The following is a 21,852-nucleotide window of genomic DNA, read 5'->3' on the forward strand; positions in this document are numbered from 1 at the left end:
CAGCTCCTGTGATTCAGCTAGGGACTCTTTCTTGCCTCATCCGATGTCAGATAAAGTTAATAATTGTTTAACTTGTGGAAACAAATACCTCATAAGGATTTCCACTCTTACTGCCTCCCTGCCTCTCGGCCTGTTCAGCCTGTGCTTCCTTCAATTCTTTGGGGCTAGTTTTGCTTACAAGATGTTTAGTTAAGAAATGGAAGGACAAGGACCGACACACATGGGCGTCAGGCCTACTGAAACTGGTGTCCAGGAACCTTCCGACACCATTCCGTGGTGCAGCCAGACCTCCTGCATCCATGTCCATTAAGGCTTTCTCTAGGGCTAAAGCTGCTAAACTTACTAAAGCTTTGCCTTCCAAGGTTACCTCTCAGAGACCTTCTACTGGCTCACAGATTCTTAGCCTAGCAGAGGATCTTATCTCCGGTTCTCAACCTCATCCGGACAGGGGCTCTCAACCACCTCCAGACAAAAGGCCCAGGGTTGAGCCCTCTGATCCCCACTCCTCAGATGAGTCCACTGATGGCTCTACTCTGTCAGACCACCAGGAGGATTCTGATGCTGAAGAATCTATTCCCTCGGCCTCCCCTCCTGAAGAGTTTACCTTTGGAGAGACTTTACACTCTATGAGAGAACATTTTCAATGGCAGGGTCAGGACTTCTCTGATCTAGAAAGAGATTAAGGACCTTTTTACATTTACCTCAGCATAGGCCTTTAGCTATAGCTCCTGTTTTGAATGTTATTGATGATGTGTACTCTGATGCTAGTACAGCCCTGACTCTCTCCCTCCAGACAAGGCCCACTCTGCTGATCAACAAGCTATTCCCCAGGGCCCAGTGTACACTTCTGCAACTCTTTCCATGAGGGCATTAAATTGTCAATTTCATATGATACAGTACCAAGAGTATTTGTTAGATGAATTGCGTGCAGTCATACGTAGGCATGCCTGGCTGAAGTTGGTTCCATGGCTCAAGAGGTCTTAAAGAAATTTGAAGGAAAATCCTGCAGACCCTGGTTACATGGCATCTTCTGATCCCACAAGCAAGGCTGCATATGAAGAAAATTGCAATGGTACCTAAGGAGTTTATGGACTTATGTGGTACATAAACAAGCAAGGAGGCACCCATACCTACTTTGCTTTGCAGACTGGCAATGAATCTATAACTTTCGCTTTCAATCAATAGCTGCAGTGCCCAGTTCAGACAATATACTGGCAGACAGCTTAAGCAGAAATATCATGATGGCACAATGAATGGATGCTGCACCCAGACATCTTCTTACTCATAACATAATCATGGGGAAGGAAGAAATAGATCTGTTGGAAAGTGGACACTCTCTCTTTCAGCTGGAAATTCTCTGAAAACCTTGCAGCTAACTGCCTGGAAAATACCATGACCTCCTCCTCAGGAGGATAAGCCCCAGAGAGTGAAGGATATTATTATGGAGGATCGGCACTCCTTCCCAAGGAAGGCAGGAAAAAATGGAAAAAAAAAAGAAATTTCACACAACAAAACAAAGGGCTCCTGATAGTGACAGTGATGAACATTGAACATATACTGAATGTTCCACTATGGCCTGTCTTACTCTTCTATTATTAAGATACATGCAGCAATTTCAGCAGAATACAATGTTTAATCCACCTGTCTTCTCTCATCCACTCCTCCTGAAGTTTCTAAGAGGAGGAAAAAAATCATCCCTCCAAGGAAACCACCTCTTACCTACTCTTGGGACCTTTTATGTGTGTTGGAAAAAACTTCCTTCCTTTCCCTTGAAACAGCATCTGCAGATCTACAGTTTCTGTCTTGAAAAACTGCCTTCCTTCTGGCCACATAACCTCAGCAAGAAAGATCTGAGTTGTTACAAGCTCTAATGGCAGTACCACATTTCTTATCTTCAGGACAGAGGTTTCATTTGAGAACCAACCAATCCTACATTTAAAGGTGGTATCCAGGGGTCTTTGAACCACCAAGCTATTCACTTGCCTACATTCCCACAACCACACAAAATAAAAGGAAAAACTTCTGCACACTGCTGACATACATACAGACAGTTGCACTACTACTTGACCAGCTGTTTGTAGCATATGCTGCTGGGGCACAAGGAAAGCAATTTCAAACAGACAATTTCAAAATGGATAGGAAATCATGCATACATTTGCTAAGCATTACAAATTACCTTATACCCATCCTTTACTAGTACCTCCACCCCAGATTGGCTGACTGCAGATGCATCCTTGAAGGACATAGTACAGTTTTGTACCTACCATAAAATGTAGTGTCCGATAGGGTATGCATCTGCAGTCGTATACTTCTTGGGTACTTACCCTCTTATAGCTAGCTGGGGATCTATTTATGGTGTATTTGTTTTATAGTACTGTGCATGTTTGGTTTTGTTTTGCAATGCATATCTGCAAATAGCCTTCCTTAGAGGGGCACCTGGCATCTGGGGCAAGAAAAACTGAGGTTCTTATTTCCATTCATGATAAATTCAGTACAATGTTTCTGTATTCTTTAAATGTGGGTGAAATCTCACTTTTCCAATTTGTAGCAGTGGTTTTGAGTACTATAGCCAGCAGTGTCCATAAAAGTAAAAACTTTGTTATAGCAACACATTGAGGTATGGGAGAATTAAACAAAATCAAATATTTAGACAAATGGAAGTTACCATTAAAAACTATTTGCAAGAAAAAATAACTTTATCCAAAAATGGTTTAAGTAAATGACAGTCATAAAACATATGCCACCAGTTTGCTTTCAAGTTCTTTTACATCTCCAACATCCTATATTTTGTTTAATCCTTGATTCCATTTTATGTGGCATTTTAAAGGACCTATGAATAAATTTCCATGTGAATAGTTTCCATTGCAATGAAAAAATGTTTGCTTTGTGGAGAGACGTATTACTTTTTTGTCATTCTCATTTGGCATTAGATTATTTATTTTATAGTAGTCACAAAGATTCTCTGTATGATTTAATTTTGTTTTCTTAATTATTTTATAGATGCTTGATAAGTAACCTTTTCCATGAACAACTTGTATTTTTGAAAAGGCCAAGTGTTCTATAAATTTAGGAATATTTTAATTGCATTGTCTCTATTGTGTTTAAAATGTACTGTCTTATATCCTGTATGTTTAACCATATTACCTAAATCAAATTTGTTTTTCATTATTCCATTACAATGTTATTTTTGATACTTACTTCTTTGTCATTGAAAATAAAATTTATAGTCACCTCTTCTTATTTATTGCTTTGTGTAATATAATTTAATAGGGTGTTTCTGTTGTCCTTACTTCTAGTGAATGTATCTCATAGTGTTCTTAATCTTTCTTGGCATAGCTCGTAATAAAATATTTTACCAACCAGATTGATTTCCTTATTTTTTTCAGTACATTTCTTCCATATTTCCATTTCTAAATAATTTTTCTTTAATTAATCTTTTAGGTGGTTAACTAAACTTATTTGACAGACAATATTTGTTACAGCCTACTTTAATTTTTTCTTTTATTGGGGGTCAAGGAAACTTTTTAATGAAATGCCACATAAAGGGAGGTTTAAAGGCCTTATTATTGTTAGCACTTGTACTACACTTCTCACAACTGGCCATCTTTGGAAGACTGTCATACCAAATACCTTCTATACAGTCACATAAGTTTGAGTTGCACACCAAGAAGATGTTTAACCAGGTTGGTATTATTGTGATGTGTTTTATATTAATTTTCTTTCAGAAATGTAAATATCCATTTATTTCAATATAAGAAGTCTGTACTATTCCTGTGTGTATTAAGTAAGCTAATTTATACAATGACCCCCCCCCCTCCATTAATATTCAAAAACATGCATGCTGATTGGTCAGCATGCACATTGTAAATCAGAGTTATAGTAATGGAAAAAGGTCCGGTTGCCCGGACTTTTTCCATTACTATAACTCTTTTTTTACAGCAATGGAGAATGCAAGATCTCTGTTGTTTCACACTGTCTCGCTATGTTAAACGAGTTTAACATAGCGAGACAGCTTTAAAAAAATCAACGAATGTTCTCCGTTGCTTTTTAAAGCTGTCTCGCTATGTTAAACCCATTTAACATAGCAAAACAGTTTGTAAAAGCAACAGAGATCTTGCTTTCTCCGTTGCTTTTGCCCACAGCTCTGATGCACTGCATAGGCATACGCATGCGCAGTACATCAGAACTGCCGCAGAATACCAGACAGCTGCGGAAGGGCAGCAAGGAGGCATTATACAATGCCATTATTTAAGAAAAGTAATTTTTTTTCTTAAATAATGTCATTGTATAATAGCAATAACCCACTTCTGGGTGTGGGTAATGCTGTATTTACCCACGGTTGGCTTTGTTTGGCCTTCACCCTCGTTACCAGACCACACCAACCGTGGATAAATCCAGCATTACCCACACCCAGGCATGGGTTATTGCTATAATAACCCATGATAGTACCCAGTTACCAGCTGTTACTATGTATCAGAAATAAACAATAGCTAGTAGAGGTCAAATCCAAATTTCTGGGAACTAAAATCTGCATGCAAATGTCAGTCTTACAGGTAAAAGAGTAATGCATATTTGGTTAACTTCTGGTCCAAATAGTGCTATTAGATGTTGCTATCTTACTGAGAAAGAATTTCACTCTGCAGTTACATGGACTTAGTTATTTGCTTTGTTATATTGTTGGTATTTGTTACCAATGGTTACTGTCGATTCAGTTTAGTCTTGCATTCTGTCTCAAGCCATTTTCTGTGTTAGTGATGTATATTGCACGTGTTTATGAATATAGTATGGAATTTTAACAAAACAGCTGAAAAGTCTATCAAAAAGCAGTGTGCATTTCCATTGGTGGTTGAAGCTCAAGAACTGCAGCTGTTTTCTTAAAAATTATAAGCCTCTTGTGCCAATATTAAGCACAGTCTTTCATGCCAATGCTAGGATTATCCCAGAATATTCTCAGGGTATGACTTCTATATACTTTGACAGGAAATACCCAGGCTTTCCAAAGCCCTCCAAGTTATCTTCAAAGTCATCATCAATGTCTTCTTCTTAGACAAGTAAATCATCCGGAACCCCAGCTCCCGTCAAAGATTCCCACATTACATATATAGGCCTGTGCTTGAGTTAAGCCCTCCTTTTATACATCACATAATTGAATGATTGGTATTTAAGAAAGCACTGAGATCCTACATGACAATTTTTGTGTACCTTAAGCAAACATCAACAATTTTTCATTCACTGAATTAGCATATGTTTATAAAATGCTATATTATTTGTGTGTTTTTTTTTTTTACAAGAATGTGTCACTATTCACACTTAGATAAATGTCATGCTTGGTGAAACCAGCCATGCTTTGCTTACACATATGCTTATTTGAGTACTTTCCTTATAGTTGAAAATTAAATCTTGTAGCAAAAATGCATTTTATATAAATATAGTGTACTTATATTAAAAACAAAGGCTTTGGTTAGGTAGATATGGTTCTGCCTTCTGAAAATATTTTTTATGGAAGTGGAAGTTTTTCTTCAAGGTTTTTTCTTCAAGTGTAAAAAAATGTCTTATTTCTTTAAATGTGTTTAATTGTTTGATTAATAGTATTGTATAACCATAGGCATGTGGTTATGGTTTATTTTGTCTCAGAACTTTCAGAGACGAAAGCGCTAAATAAACTGGAAGCTGTTTTGTATCCTGTTGGAAGTTTGGTGTTCCTTCTTTTTATACTATACAATTGGACTGGCTTACAATTCTGGTGCAGCCACAAGTAGCTCAGTATTTATTCATTTGAAAATTAAATCTTACAAGATTCAAACAAACACAAGATGGTGAAATATTCATATAATAAAACTACATTTTGTGAAGCATAAATTCAGTGAAAACAGAAAAACTGAATAATCTAACACAATGACATATGTTACAAACCACAAAAATTCAAATCACTTCTATAAAATTAAGAATGGCATCTTATCCAAACATGCATATATATTGCATACTTAGACAGTGTACATTTTGATATTTTCGTAGGTAGTTGGTAGGTAAACAGTCTGAGAGACCAATGAGGAGCCTACTCTAGCCCTATTTCCCAATTACTCCAGAGCACTGTTTGGTTAAGTGACTTGCTCAGGTCACAGATTAAGCAAATGGAAGCTGAGGCAATCATAGGTTCATAGCTTCATACTAGGCTATCTGCCCTAGGGCATTTATAAGCCTAGCCAGAGTGTGCTTGGTTTTTTCCCCATTTTATTAAGGTAAACCTATGATCTCCCATCCACTCATCAGATTCCTCTTGAAGGAGAGAAATGTGGAGTGGGACCTCTGCTGGACTGGGGATTTTATTTAGAGTGATCTGTCCCTCCAGCATGTCCTATTTATTTCAGTGCTGAGGTTTCAGTCCCTCGAAGCGCCAGAGGCTGGGATGGATTTTTTTGCTGAGCAGTATGTGTATGCCACTGAGTAGAGCTGGTTTTTTTTTAACCGGGGCAGCATAGGGCATCTGTTTGCCCTTTGATCCCTTCATGATTAGGTGGGCTATATAAAATGTTTTTCTAACCACTTTGGCCACGTGGTTTGTCAAATGAGAGATTACTATCAACTTGGTCCTAATCCCTTAATGACTTTTCTTCTGTATAATGCCTTACCATGTGGTGGTAATTTTTGCACTTTGTTTTTGTTTGGGGATGACTATACACAGGCCATGGCTCTGGCACAGTTGTCTGGTTGATTATGGCACCCAGTTTGCAGTCATCTGTAACTGGTTTGGAGTCTGACATGGCTCCAGCAATTCTAACCATGTGGGTTTCTGTCCTGAGCCAGTTTGCAACCCATCTAGTGACATACAGGATCTGTTGAGGCACCACCTTTGTGGAGAGGACCACTGTTGCTGTCGCCACTCTTTTGGCACATATCCTGTAGTAAAGGCTAAGATTGAACAGTAGTTTTATGTTTGGGTTTAGCCTTACTTGAGCATCTGAGATGTAAGGGGGGCACTCTGTTGGGATAGATATTTGCCTTTTTTGGGGGAGGGGGGGTTTGCACTGAACTGGTCAGCTCAGCTATGTTTGTGGCAATGTGCGGGCTCAGTGTATTTTTGTCATGAGCATATCTGGGAATTCCACCCAGGTTCCTAACATAACTAAAAAAGCTTGTGATTATCCCCTTGTGTCCTGTAATTTTTTTCTTTCTCTTGCTGGCCTTATGATGATTTGAGTGGTGCGTAGTTTTTTTTTGCTAATACTCAGAGATGCATGCCTTTTTTTGGGATTTTTGCTCATGTAGTCTCTTCTCCTTCTATTGTATGGGTTCCTGTGTTTGGGAGGGTGGTCTGTAGCAGGCTATAAACTGGAAGGCAGTTTTACCCACTGTTAGTTGCACATGGATATGTTCTCCATGCTAAGGAGAGTTTTGAGTGCATGCATCTTGAGGTTTAGACTTCTGGCGTTGAGTAGCATTACTCTTGTTTCTTATAATGTTGAAATCCTGGACTATGGAAAACTGCTCATTAACAGCTCATACCCTTAGTCCTCTGCACTAACTGTGTCCCAATGTACCAAAGGTGACTCACACAAGGCAGAATTTCAGTACTTCATAAACCATGGCAGGTTGAAAACACTAAATAATCTAGTCAATGTAGACAATGATGCCTAAAAAAGACAAAAAGATTTAATGTGGTGGAATTCATTCTTTTACTTCACTAACATATAGACTAACTCCACTGTAATCAAAGTGGAATCACCCTTTCCATTGTTATAGTCAACCAGAGTTATGGCTTAAGGACAATAATGAGATTATGTTATTAGAAGCTCAACTTCTCCGTCCTTTTCTCCCTATTTACTGTCCCTGCTATGAGTAAACAACAACACAGCATTTAAAATATTTTAAATTAACTGTTTGTCTCCACTAGAACAGTACCTTACCATACTGCGTTGTTTTCACTTTCAAAAAAACTTTTATTCCACCCTAAAATAGTCTCCAATTCACTGATGTCATCAAGGGCACTGAATACAGGTAGTCTTCTGGCCAATTCCCTCCCCAAACTGACATCACCATGACTGTCCTAAAAACCCACACATGCTGTAATGTCACAGCTCCCTGGTCCTTCCCCTACCCATACAGAAAGTAAAGGTAGAACAAGGAAATGGTACGTGAGTCAAGTCTCCTGCTGTGAGCTGTCAATCAAAGCATATAGCAGCTCAAATAACCCTTAGCACTTTGACAGCTAGGGAAATTAGTTATGAAGCGGGATGGGAGATGAGTCATAGTAGTACAATTCAGGCTTTACAAAAAAAACTGCAGTTTAGCCGTTCTAAAAAGAAACAGCAGTAAAAAGTACTTTGAAAGTCTGTTCTGTGGCATTTGCACTGTTTGTGTTTTAAGTAGTTATTGAATGGCATGAAATGTTAGTTAAAACTAACTGACTGAAAGACAGCAGTGTATGCATGTAAAATCAATGCAGTGACAGGAGCTTTAGGAAGAAAGAGGCCTGCATGATGTAACGTTTTACAGACAAGCACTGCATTGTGAAGTACCTAGAGGCAGGCTAAACAATCAGAATTACTTCAAGATGCCAGACCCCATGTGGTCAGACTCAGAAATTACATATAAAAATATTTAAAAACCTATAAATAGTCCTAGATGTAGGAAACACCAAACCATGGTGAAATAAACATGTTTTTTGAGTCTGTGGGTGTGGTTTTCCTTTAAGGAAAGTGTTGACCAAAGAGACATCTCAAGAATATGGTCAAAAAATGAAACAGCAGCAACAAATGTCACATACATGTGCGTGTGTGTGTGTGTGTGTGTGTGTGTGTGTGTGTGTGTGTGTGTGTGTGTGTGTGTGTGTGTAGTGTTATGCCTTGTGCTCAAGCTGTGTTTAAAAAGGATCTTTGACCAGTCCACCTACATATTTAACAAACACTGAATAATAAAAATAAAATAAACATGCTATCTAGGATGTAGTAATCATCAAAAGTGAAAGATGAGGAATATTAGTTCATAGGCATTTACTAGGCTAATGACCACAAGACTCTTTTTAAGCCTAACCATGCATCCAAAAATCTCTGACAAGCTCTGGTTCCATTGATAAATGTAAACAGGACTTCGGAGATGAAACATTTACAAGCAGGGACATGGGAGATGTAACCATTTACAGGCTGCCTTTGTCCATTAGAGACATAAGATGATATTCCCTGTTCCCTATCCAGTTGTCCAAGTTACACTTGAATTGGGTTAGGAAGGAACTCTGCTTCATGTGGATGGGAAGCCTGTTTTTGAAAAGAGATAGTCTCTGGGATACATACCAGTCTCTCCAGCAGATCCTATTTATATCACAGGCAAAGTTTAAGTCTTTAGAATAGGTAATTCTGGTGCTGTTTGTTTTGCTGATATGCACAAGGTCCATCAGAGTGGGGTCTGACAATACCCTGTATACTAGGTAAAGACTTCCCCTCAACAGCCTGCAGGAGACAGAATACAGGGATAGGGCCTTGAGGCAGTCTGCCTAGGACAGTTTACTTACGCCCTGCATTCCTTTCATGAGGATCCTCTGTGGACATTCCAATTACTGGATATGTCTGGGTAGGTACATACCAAAGGGGGCATTATACTCAATGATAGGCCTGATGAGTGTAAAATACAGTGGAACAATGACTTCCTTGTACCTAGGTGCCATACAAGTTGCATGACATAGAATGATTTCCTCACTACTGTAAACATGTGATGGTGAAAGGCTAAATTACTGTCTATATGTGCTCCAAGTCCCTGACCACTGGATCAACTCTTAGGGCTGTGTTGTCAGTATGACAACTACTGGGGGTAGATGATTTCCCGAAGGATACTATTATGCATTTTTTGCCATTCCGTTTAAGTCTATGGCTCTGGCATCAGTTATTTGTCTGTGTCAGCCCTTTCTGGAGAACATCTGTCTTGGTGGGGGATTCCACGATTGCTCCTAATTTGCAGTCTTCTGCAAATTTAGTCATCCAGAGGCCACTGACATTGGCCTTGACTTCAGAGAAGTAATTGCCAAAAAGGAATGGTCCCAGGACTGATCCCTAAGGGGCTCTGCTTGTGACTGGCCTCTTTGTACAGTTGGACTCCCCAAATCTAACTTCCTGGGTCCTGTCTGTGAAGCTGTCCACTGGGTGGTGTGTGAAAGCACAACTCACACTGGATCCAGACACACTTTCTGGCCCACTGAGGGATGCTTACTCATTTTCTTTATTTTGTGTTGACTGGAGTAGTGAACTGATCCAATGAGGGTGTATTTCTATTTCAGCCCTAGCCCAGGGGGTAAAGAGCTCATTTGAAAGAAGGTACAATCATTTAGGTAGTAGAGAGTTTGAAATACAGAGTAGTTCATATTTGTTTCAATACAATAGAAGATGCACTTAGTTAATGGTTGCAATCCCCAATTATTCCCGCCTTCTTTTGGTGTCCTAATATACATGTAATCAAGAGCAATCAATGTGTCAGGAGGCATGGGCCAACAAAATTGAAAAAATAAAGGAAATAAGTTTAAGAATGAAATTGTTGTTCATATCTAATGACCTGCATACTATGCTTCTAATCATTTTCATATTTTAACAAACTTTTATTTAATTTTTGTGTAGCAACTTTTGAACTGCACATTGGATGATATTGAGGTCTTTGTAGCCCAGCTGCAGAAAGCAGCAGAGGCCTTCAGCCAGCTGAACATGAGAAAGAAAGGAAAGAAGAACAAAAAGAAGGGGCCTGCAGGTAAATGAATTACTTACAATTGTCAGGACTTTCAGGTTTCATTGAAAGTGAAAGTGACTGGATTAGACTAATGATGCATGGAAAGTGACTGGATTAGACTAATGATGCATGGAAAGTGACTGGATTAGACTAATGATGCATGGAAAGTGACTGGATTAGACTAATGGCTAATTTGCACCAATTCTGGTCAACATTTAATATTGCTGCTTCATTTTATATTAATAGATTGCAAAACCAGATTACAAACAAGTGAAAGATATCACACTTAAAGCATATTTGATTGGCAACACACCTGTGTGTGATACTTTTTGTGGAAGAGCTAGTAGTATATTAAATGACGTGCTTATAAATTTATATAAATGCTTATCATTTTTGTATTTCTGTAAATGTCTCTGCAATCAATCAGTGTTAACAGAACTGCCTGGCCTCATAAGAAACAAAAATGCTGTTGATGTTGTGTGCATTTTTGAATGGTTATTGATGTATGTTTTTGAAAAATATTACAAAAATTATCACTTTCATTTTAAGACTTTGAATCTAATGAAAGCAACCACTGTGATGATATATGCAGAACATTTGAGCTCTTTATATTTTTATGGTAACAGTCATGGCTCTAGAGGGACATTCTTTATTAGTTTGAACACATGTAAGTATCATTAACTTGCTACTGATTGCTCAACTAAAGAAGTATTCGTGATTGGTAGGTAGAAGGTCTTTTTTACACGGGGTAAGACCCTCTGCGTCACTGATGTGTCTCCTCATCACAACTGGAGATATAGTGCTTACAAAGTCACGCAGACTCTGAGAAGGTGTATTTGTAGACAAAGTCTGTGTTTGCATTGTTAGTAGCACAACACGTAGTATACTTGCTTTTGATGCAGAAAGCTGTGGGTTCTACTCCTACAGTATGCAGACAAATTGCTGATACTGTCCTGTGTTGTACTTCAAAGGGAGTGGATGGTGCAATCCTGTGAATGTCCTACTTTGGAGGAGTTACCTAGTAGCTATGGACCTATTATAAGTTTGCAATCCATTCCCTATTGCAATATCTCTAGCTGATCATTTTTTAATGAAACATAGGGAAATGATTCTTCAAGTGCAACAGGCACTTTATTTGTAGCTGAAAGAATGAAATATAAAGTTGTTTGCTAGCAGCAACCTCTTCATTAGTTACAGATCCCTGTAATGTGGAATTGTTTATATGACTTATTTCTGCAGAAATTTTGCATATTTACTGATAATGGTGGATTGTAATGACAGAAGTTTGAGTGGCCTTTTTATGTTTGAAATTTTCTGAAATGGGTAGTTTTGCCATTATCGGTTCATACATTTTGTTTCATTGCTTACCAGAAGACTGTTCAAAACTACAAATTTAAAGCATACTCTAACAAGTGGTGCTGTATTATACAAGGAATATAATTTAATACAATCAGGAAGATGAATCAAAGAATGCATACATGTATGCATGGCCCTAAAAATGTGTAAGGAGCCTATGGTTTGAAAACAGCCCAGAGGTAAGCTTAGTCCTCCACTGTCCAGATGCAAAATGAATGTTGGTTTTCATGCTGTTTCAATGAATGTGAGTTTCAAGGGCAGAAAAGTTTACTGCTCATGCCAAGTCTGTTTTCATTGCATGACAGTATTGTTTGTTTAGCAAAGGGCCCAGTGTTTGCCTGAAACTCAAGTGTTGCATTATTTAAGTTTTGCAGTCGTCATAAATTTGCCAGAAATTCACACAAATGAGGAACAGACCAAAAATATAACAAAATTAGGGACAGTCAAACATATGCTCTGATCTCTCAACCTCTTAGGGTAAGAATCGGGGAAAAAGTGTGAAAGGCTGAAAATCAAGGGCAAATTTTAAGCTTTACTCTTGTCACCAAAGCAATGGATGAAAGTAAAAAAAAAAGTAAAAGGAAATACCAAAGGGTTTTGGCCGACTAAGTTTGAGATGACTGCAAGCTAGGAGCAGTTAGTGACTCCCCAAATAATTAAACCATCATGCAAGAAGGTTTGTCCCAAACAATAACTGGTGCCAGAATTATGAAATGAAACTAGACTTCAAAAAATACATTATCATATCCTTTGGGAGGTCATTTACTGCAGGGAACTACCAAATTGACAATGCCCCCTGAGAAGTTACCCAGTTGTTTGACATTTCGGAACTTGTGCGTATAGTGACCTAACTTTTGACCAACTTGTGCCCAGAGTTATAAGAAAGTCTTTCTGCATTGTGCACCTTATAAACAAATTAATCATGACTAGATCTACAGTCCTCATTAGGTCAATCAGTTTGTGTAATGCCCACATTGGCATGTAGCTGTCCAGACCCATGCAACAACTGGAATACCCACAGAGATATCTTACTAAAAGGATATACGTCTGAAACAATAGGTCTTTCATGGAGCACCTCAAAGATTTATTACTATACTCAGTATCCTACAGTGTGCTTAGAGGTGACCTAAGTCTGGCATATGAGGCATCCTCCAAACTAATACTGATGGACCTACAGAACATCAGCAAGTCAAATGGCATCAGAAATACTCAATCCAGGTATCTAAACTGAATGCTGTGGAGAGATGGAGAGACAAGGCTACCACTGTTGCAGAACAGATTATCCATTCAAGTAAAACAAAGCTCATCAATGTCCATATTCAAATGCAACTTGGATTTAAGGATGGGTAATAGAAAATGTACAGAATATCAAGTCCCATGCAGGTATGGCAATGTGTACGGCCCAAACCAACCATAGACATCAAGAACAAATGGACCAGCACCAAAATCCACAAAATTATTTAACATATAAAAATATAACTGTGGGCATAGACTCCCATTAATAAATATACATAACTCATAACACCCAAAGGGTGAAAAAGCAAAAGCATACCGGTTTCAGCATATGGACTTCATCAGGGCTACCTAGCTAAACATATTACAAACAGTTTATATACCATAACATCTAACTAGTGCACCACACAAATAGCCAATCACAATTGTTCATTAAGTCCTGGAGGGAATAGAGCTCCTAATTTAATTATCCACATCCTTTCCTTAAAGTTCAAAAAAACAATGTAAATCCTCTGAGGATGTGTTTTGCTTTTAAATTCTATCTATGATTGTAAATCTAAATATGGGAGAAGGATGTTTTAACTGATGTTTATGTAAAGCATTTGTGCTTCTGTGGCATTTAATATCACTCATGTGTTCTGACATTCTAAATTTAAAAGGGAGAGAAGTTTGCCCTACATAAAAGGCAGAACAAGTGCAATTCACTAAGTAAATAACCCAATCACTGCCACAGTTGCCAAAAGCTTGAATGTCATACACTTTGGAACAATTGAAAGAAGTAAATGAACTTTGTTTAGGTACCATCTTACAAAACCTGCAGTGTCCACACGAAAAACAACCCCTTAATGGGCCCCCTTGTAATGTAGTTTGTATCATGTTCTGAACACCCTTATTTCCCACAACCACCCATGTTTTTTCCTCTCCTGTAACTAAACCTATGTCTGAGTGGTAAAATGTGGCTAATCTATCCTCCATATGTAAAACTTCCCAATGTTTATGTATAATGTGTTGCAGATATCTAGTATTACCACCAAATTCCATAATAAATCTGGGACATGAATCAGATGTATGGCTTTTATTCCTATATGAAAGAGTCTGTTTTCTATTGACTTGTTGTACCATCCTACAAACTGAGTCTACATCTTGTTTTCGATAACCTCTGACATGGAATCATTGAGCCATCTCATGTCCCTGTATATTATAATTGTCCAAAATCGAACATTTTCTTTTAAGTCTTAAAAATTGAGACCTGGGAATAGTTCTTATGACATGGGGAGGGTGACAACTGGAAGCATGCAACAAATTGTTAAACTGGGGATGTTTCCTATAAACATTACTAGTAAGTGTACCATCTTCCAGTACTTTTACCTCAGCATCTAAAAAGGTAATAGTCTCCAGATGGTCATTCAGTATGAATTGAATCTCCCATTTGTTTTCATTGAGATACTCAACAAACTCCCTCAAATATTGCTCATCTGAATGCCAAATTAGCCAACAGTCATCTAAGTAGTGGTGCCAAATGTCAATCTCCCCAAGAAATAAATTGTGGCTGGCATCATATATTAAATAGTGTTCCACATAACCCATGAACAGATCCGCATAAATGATAGTGAAAGACGCTCCCATTGCAGTACCCTTTACCTGTAAGTAGCATATATTGTCAAAATAAATGTTCTGTTAGACATAGGAGGAATGTGTTGAATCCTGGTGAGTATAGGGAAATCCTTGATAGTCAAAACTCAAGCACCAATAGACCTGCCCAGTGTGGAATGTTTGTGTATAATGCACTAACATCTAACATGCATAATAACCAACCTTTTTCCAACTGCACGCTATCTATGATGTTCAAAACTTGTGTGGTATCCTGAATCTATGCTCTTACATGTGTCAACAAAGGTTTCAAATATTTTGTCAAATATTCTGAGAGAGGTTCCATCAGTGATCCTCTTCCCAACACTATTGGTCTACCGGGAGGTTTTTCATAATTTTATGTATTTTGGGTAGCATGTAAAAGATTTGTCTGGCAGGGTTTACCACCATTAAGTAATGTTTGTTCTGCTTGGATATAATACCTTCTTCACAAGCCAAAGTACAAACATTTTCTATTTCTTGTTTAAAAATACTAGTTGGGTCCAAATCCATGTGCTGGTAGCATTGCTGATCTGAAAGTTGGCTAATGGCTTCATTATAATACCTATGCCAGTCCCATACTACCACTACTCCCCCTTTGTCCTCTTGATTAATTACTATATCCTTGTTCCTACTCAATCTGTATAAAGCCATACATCCATCTTTTGTGATATTATCCTGATGATATTCTGCATATCTAACATTGAAAAATGTAATTCTTTCAATATTAGATTCTGAAAAATGGCTACATTTTAGTTCATAGGAGGTACAAAAGTTGAAGTCCTGAACCTAAGAGTATGTAAGTCATCAACACCATGTTCAGAATTCTCGAAATATAACTTCAGATTTAATTTACAGCAGAAACCAATAACATCTTGTGCAAAAGAATATTCTGACACCATAAATTTTGGAGCATATACCATGCCTTTATTCAACAAATGGTGTTCTACTTGTGTTAGTTCCAAAGATGAAATGTTGTGAACTTTCAAACAACTGTTTATCTGTGTGTTAGTGTAGTCAACATGGCTTCCAGACTTGTTCCTGGCTCCTCTATGTTTTCTCCCTCCCCACCTAGATTTCCTAAAGGGAAATCCACATTACCCTTTTTTGTAGGTGGGGAACTGTGTGAAACCACACATTCGTTGTCAGTATTCGAGGAAAACTCATCTCCTGATGTATCTGATATAGATTTGGTCTTTTTTAATATAGATTTTTAGATTTTTTTCTCTCTCTTTTGAAATTAGGCTGAAAAGTGCCTTGTTTGTTATCACTAAACTGAACTGTCTTTTTCAGATCAGAAATACTACCAGCGCATGGATTTGGACCCAACTAGTATTTTTAAACAAGAAATAGACAATTTTCGTACTTTGGCTTACTTAATGGTGGTAAACCCTGCCAGACAAATCTTTAGCATGCTACCCAAAATACATAAAAATTATGAAAAACCTCCTGGGTAGACCAGTAGTGTCGGGGAGAGGATCCTTGACGAAACCTCTCTCAGAATATTTGACAAAATATTTGAAACCTTTGTTGGCACATGTAAGAGCATGGATTCAGAATACCACACAATTTTTGAACATCATAGATACATGCAGTTGGAAAAGGGTTGGTTATTATGCATGTTAGATGTTAGTGCATTATACGCAAACATTCCACACTGGGCGGGTCTATTGGTGCTTGAGGTTTGACTTTCAAGTATTTCCCTATACTCACCAGGATTCAACACATTCCTCCTATGTCTAACAGAACATGTGGTGAACAAAAATGTTTTTTATTTTGACAATGTTTGCTACTTACAACTAAAGGGTACTGCAATGGGAACGTCTTTCACTCCCATTTATGCGGATCTGTTCATGGGTTATGTGGAACACCATTTAATATATGATGCCAGCCACAATTTATTTCTTGGGGAGATTGACATCTGGCGTCACTAACTTAGATGACTGTTGGTTAATCTGGTATTCAGATGAGCAATATTTGAGTGGGTTCATTGAGTATCTCAATGAAAACAAATGAGGATTCAATTCACACTGAATGACCATCTGGAGACTTAGATGCTGAGGTTAAAGTATTGGAAGATGGTACACTTAGTAGTAATGTTTATAGGAAATATCCCCAGTTAACAATTTGTTGCATGCTTCCAGCTGTCACCCTCCCCATGTCATAAAGAATATTCCCAAGTCTCATTTTTTAAGACTTAAAAGAATATGTTCGACTTTGGACAGTTATAATATACAGGCACGTGACATGGCTCAACAATTCCATGACAGAGGTTATCGAAAACAAGATGTAGACTCAGTTTGTAGGATGGTACAACAAGTCAGTAGAAAGCAGACTCTTTCATATAGGAATAAAAGCCATACATCTGATTCATGTCCCAGATTTATTATGGAATTTGGTGGTAATACTAGATATCTTCAACACATTATACATAAACATTGGGAAGTTTTACATATGGAGGATAGATTAGCCACATTTTACCACTCAGACATAGGTTTAGTTACAGGAGAGGAAAAAACATGGGTGGTTGTTTCAACCACTATAAAAAGGGAAATAAGGGTGTTCAGAACATGATACAAACTACATTACAAGGGGGCCCATTAAGGGGTTGTTTTCTGCATGGACACTGCAGGTTTTATAAGATGGTACCTAAACAAAGTTCATTTACTTCTTTCAATTGTTCCAAAGTGTATGACATTCAAGTTTTTGGCAACTGTGGCAGTGACTGGGTTATTTACTTAGTGAATTGCACTTGTTCTGCCTTTTATGTAGGGCAAACTTGTCTCCCTTTTAAATTTAGAATATCAGAGCACACTAGTGATATTAAATGCCACAGAAGCACAAATGCTTTACATAAACATCAGTTAAAACATCCTTCTCCCATATTTAGATTTACAATCATAGATAGAATTTACAAGCAAAACACATCCTCAGAGGATTTACATTGTTTTTTGAACTTTAAGGAAAGGATGTGGATAATTAAATTAGGAGCCCTATTCCCTCCAGGACTTAATGAACAATTGTGATTGGCTATTTGTGTGGTGCACTAGTTAGATGTTATGGTATATAAACTGTTTGTAATATGTTTAGCTAGGTAGCACTGATGAAGGCTATATGCTGAAACCGGTATGCTTTTGCTTTTTCACCCTTTGGGTGTTATGAGTTATGTATATTTATTAATGATTGTCTATGCCCACAGTTATATTTTTATATATTAAATAATTTTGTGGGTTTTGGTGCTGGCCCGTTTGTTCTTATTAGAAAATGTACTCCAGGATTGCACCTCATGACACTAATGGATAGAGGCAGTTCCTAAATGCTGCATTCCTTACATGGGTCCCCTCAAATTATTTATGGTATGATCACAGTTATTCTCACTTGGGCTAATATACATTTATCAGCCATGGGATAGGTAAGACCAATCAGGAAATGTTAATTCAAGCACCAAAAGGGAATTGGCTAAGCTTAAATAGTCCTCCAAGTGAACCTATGTTGTGGTAGTAAATAGTTTTTAAAAAAATGCCCTTTTTTAGATTACAAAGTGCCCCTCTCACCCTCTGCCCCTCCCAGTCTTCAACAGCTTCCAACCAAAGTCATTAAATAATGGCAGGCATTTGAGTTTCAGACTTCAAATCCTTCAGAAAATATGTTCTAATGCAAAAGTTTATAAACTATATTTAAAATCTGCCCCTATTTCTTGGCTTTTGTCCCCCATTATTTTTAGCTTTGTCCAGATTTCTAGAGCTAAGAGGTTGAGAGGTATGCATATAGAAAATGGTGTACAAAACAGAAGTCTGTTATAGAAACATGCTATAAATAGTAAGCATAAAAACAGTCAAAATAATATGTGAGATCCTCCATAAAAACAGGATTTTTATAATTCTAACCAAGCCAGAAGTAACATTCTAAGGTTTAAATAATTTACAATTTAATAATTTTATTATAGTATAATGCATATATTCATGTATAATAGTTATGCTATTGGCCTGCATTATTACTAATTCTTATCCAGTGAAAAGTCCACTATACCACTTTTATTCACATGTGTCTGTCTCCATATGTTCTCATTCCCTGAAACAGCTGTCTCATGCTTATAGACACAATCTGCAAGAGATGATATATTTAATATATAGAAATATAACTGTGGGCATAGACTCCCATTAATAAATATACATACCTGAGACGTACCTCCCTGAACTACATGAAAAGAGACATAGAGGAGCTCTCTGACCATGTAGCCCAGGCTGGTATGTCCCTGACCTTTGAGTAGCATCTTGCCCTCACCAAGAATGATGCCACAGTATAAAGACAAAATGATCAGTTTCAACAATTGGCTAAAGTATTGGTGTCATTCAAAGGGGATCCAGTGTCTGTCAGCCTGGGATGACATGCTCGACAAGCCACGTTGCTTCGCTAGGGACGGCTTGCACCTGTCACCCTTAGGCTTTCGTATACTGACCAAGGCTCTTGCCACCCCCATAGTGCCTTTTTTAGGCAAGGCTCAAAGGACAAACCCACCTCCATAGACAACCCAAAGATAAAAAACTAAAGGTAATGCTACTCAATGCCAGAAGTCTAAACCTCAAGATGCACGCACTCAAGACTCTCCTCAGTATGGAGAAAATCGATGTCTGTGCAGTAACAGAAACCTGGTTCAAGACTCCTGAGAGTACCCCAGCACTAGCAGGTTATAACTCATACCATGCGTTTCAGCCCCAAAACTCGGACCGAAGCACAAAAGGAGGGGGAGTATCTATATTCATCAAAGATACCTACACCTCCAGGTTAGTGGCACTGCACGAAGCATCGGAAACCATCCATGTGCAAATAACAGTGGGCAAAACTGACTTTCAGTTTGTAGCCTGCTACAGAACACCCTCCCTATTACAGGAACCCCACTTGGCATTCCTGAGAACACTGGAGAATATGAAGGTCTCTCCAAACACTATGTTATTGGGTGACTTCAACTACCCAAACATTGACTGGGAAAACTACTCAAGCCCAAACACCCTCGCCCAACGGTTCCTTGAATTTATAAACTCTAACGCAATGGAACAACTGGTCACCACTCCCACAAGAGGGAACAACATATTGGACCTGGTCATCACCAACACGGGGACTCTATGTTCCACACCAGAGGTAACCCCCTCATTGGTAAGATCAGACCATAAACAAATTTCCCTGGACATCCATATCCCATCCCCACCCCCAGCCAAGGAAATCACTGTAAAGAATTTCACAAAAGCCAACTTTGCACTTCTCAAGACTGAGGTGGAATCCTTCAAAGCCCCTGGGCCAGAGGATAATACAGCCCAATCCTCAGAATCCTTTACAAATGCATTCTATGAGCACCTGCAGGAATGCATGGATTGTTCTATCCCAAATAAAACCAAGACTCACTCCTCCAAAAACAGGAGACCGGTCTGGCGGACCCCGGCCATAAATAAGCTATACAGCAGAAGGAGGAAGTTACTACATGACAGAGCAAAATCCCAAAAAGGGAAGGCATCTATGATCAGTATTAGCAAGAAACTTCGATCCCTCATAAAATCATCAAAGGCCAGTTTAGAAAGAAAAATTGCCCTAGACACTAAAGATAATCACAAGGCCTTCTTTAGTTATGTCAGAAACATGGGCAGAAACTCCCAGATATGCTCTGAATTGTTGCATAATGGTACAAAATATACCGAACCTACAGACATAGCCAACATCCTGGCAGACAGATTCAGCGCAAACATCTCCCCTTCCCCCCAAAGGAGCAAACGCCTATCCCAACTGAATGTAACCTCCCTGACATCACAGATGCACAGGTGAAAGCTGCCCTCTCCAAAGCAAAAAACACAGCATCTATGGGACCGGACGGTGTCCCAGGCTGTGTCTTACATGAGCTCCAAGAAGAACTGAACCCGCACATTAAGTCACTGTTCAAACTTAGCCTTACTACAGGATATGTACCCAAAGAATGGCGTACAGCTACAGTGGTCCCACTCCACAAAGTTGGTGCCACAACGGACCCTAGAAACTATCGCCCCATAAGCCTGTCTAGTCTGGTCTGTAAAGCTATGGAGCGTATTATCATGGAACTCATAAACAAAGACATTGGGAGCCTCCAGACACTGGACCCTACCCAATTCGGCTTTGTTAAGGGCAGATCTTGCCTCTTAAACCTAGTTGATTTCTTTGAAACAGTTACCAAAGCCATAGATGAGGGCAAGGTAGTCCACACAGCCTACCTGGACCTCGCAAAAGCCTTCGACACAATACCCCACTCGGGCATCATAAATAAGCTTACCAGCTTAAATATCAAGCCCTATATCACAAGATGGGTTGCAAACTGGCTCAGAGATAGAACCCACATGGTCAGAATCGCAGGTGCCATGTCCGAATCCAAACCAGTTACAAGTGGCGTCCCACAGGGCTCAGTTCTGGGACCTCTCTTGTTCGGTATATACTTCTCTGAGGTTCAGGCTAACACGGGGGGATAATGGCTGACAAAGTTCGCAGATGACTGTAAACTGGGGGCCATAATCGAATCTTCAGCTGACACAAACATTCTCCAAAAGGGTCTCACAGAGACGGATGCTTGGTGCCAGAGCCACGGCCTCAAGCTAAATGCTAAAAAGTGCATAGTCATCCCCTTTGGGAATAACAAGGTGCCCACAAATTACCACATAGGTGGTAATCCATTAAGTACGGAAGAAGTAATTAGAGATTTGGGGATCAACGTAGATAGTAATCTCTCCTTTGATAATCACGTTGCCAAAGTGGTTAGAAAGACCTTCTATATAGCCCACCTTATCACGAAAGGGTTCGCATCTAGATCAAGAGAGGTCATTGTGCCCCTCTACTGGTCACTCATCAGGCCCATAATTGAATACAATGCCCCTTTTGGGATGTACCTTACCCGACACCTGCAGCAACTGGAGAGAC

General features: G+C 38.7%; 1 protein-coding gene across 1 annotated transcript in view; it reads left to right on the forward strand.

The window, feature by feature from the left end:
- The window catches only part of EPS8L2 (EPS8 like 2), a 1,747,011-nt gene that overhangs the window by 1,298,725 nt on the left and 426,434 nt on the right, over nucleotides 1–21,852 (forward strand). The window contains exon 10 of the mRNA XM_044059131.1: nucleotides 10,599–10,725. Within this exon, the coding sequence (XP_043915066.1) occupies nucleotides 10,599–10,725 (127 nt within the window). The remainder of the gene's footprint in view (nucleotides 1–10,598; nucleotides 10,726–21,852) is intronic.

This window comes from Protopterus annectens, chromosome 17.part0 (genome assembly GCF_019279795.1).
Source record: "Protopterus annectens isolate FY-2018-M chromosome 17.part0, PAN1.0, whole genome shotgun sequence".
In the NCBI taxonomy this organism is placed as follows: Eukaryota; Metazoa; Chordata; order Ceratodontiformes; family Protopteridae; genus Protopterus; species Protopterus annectens.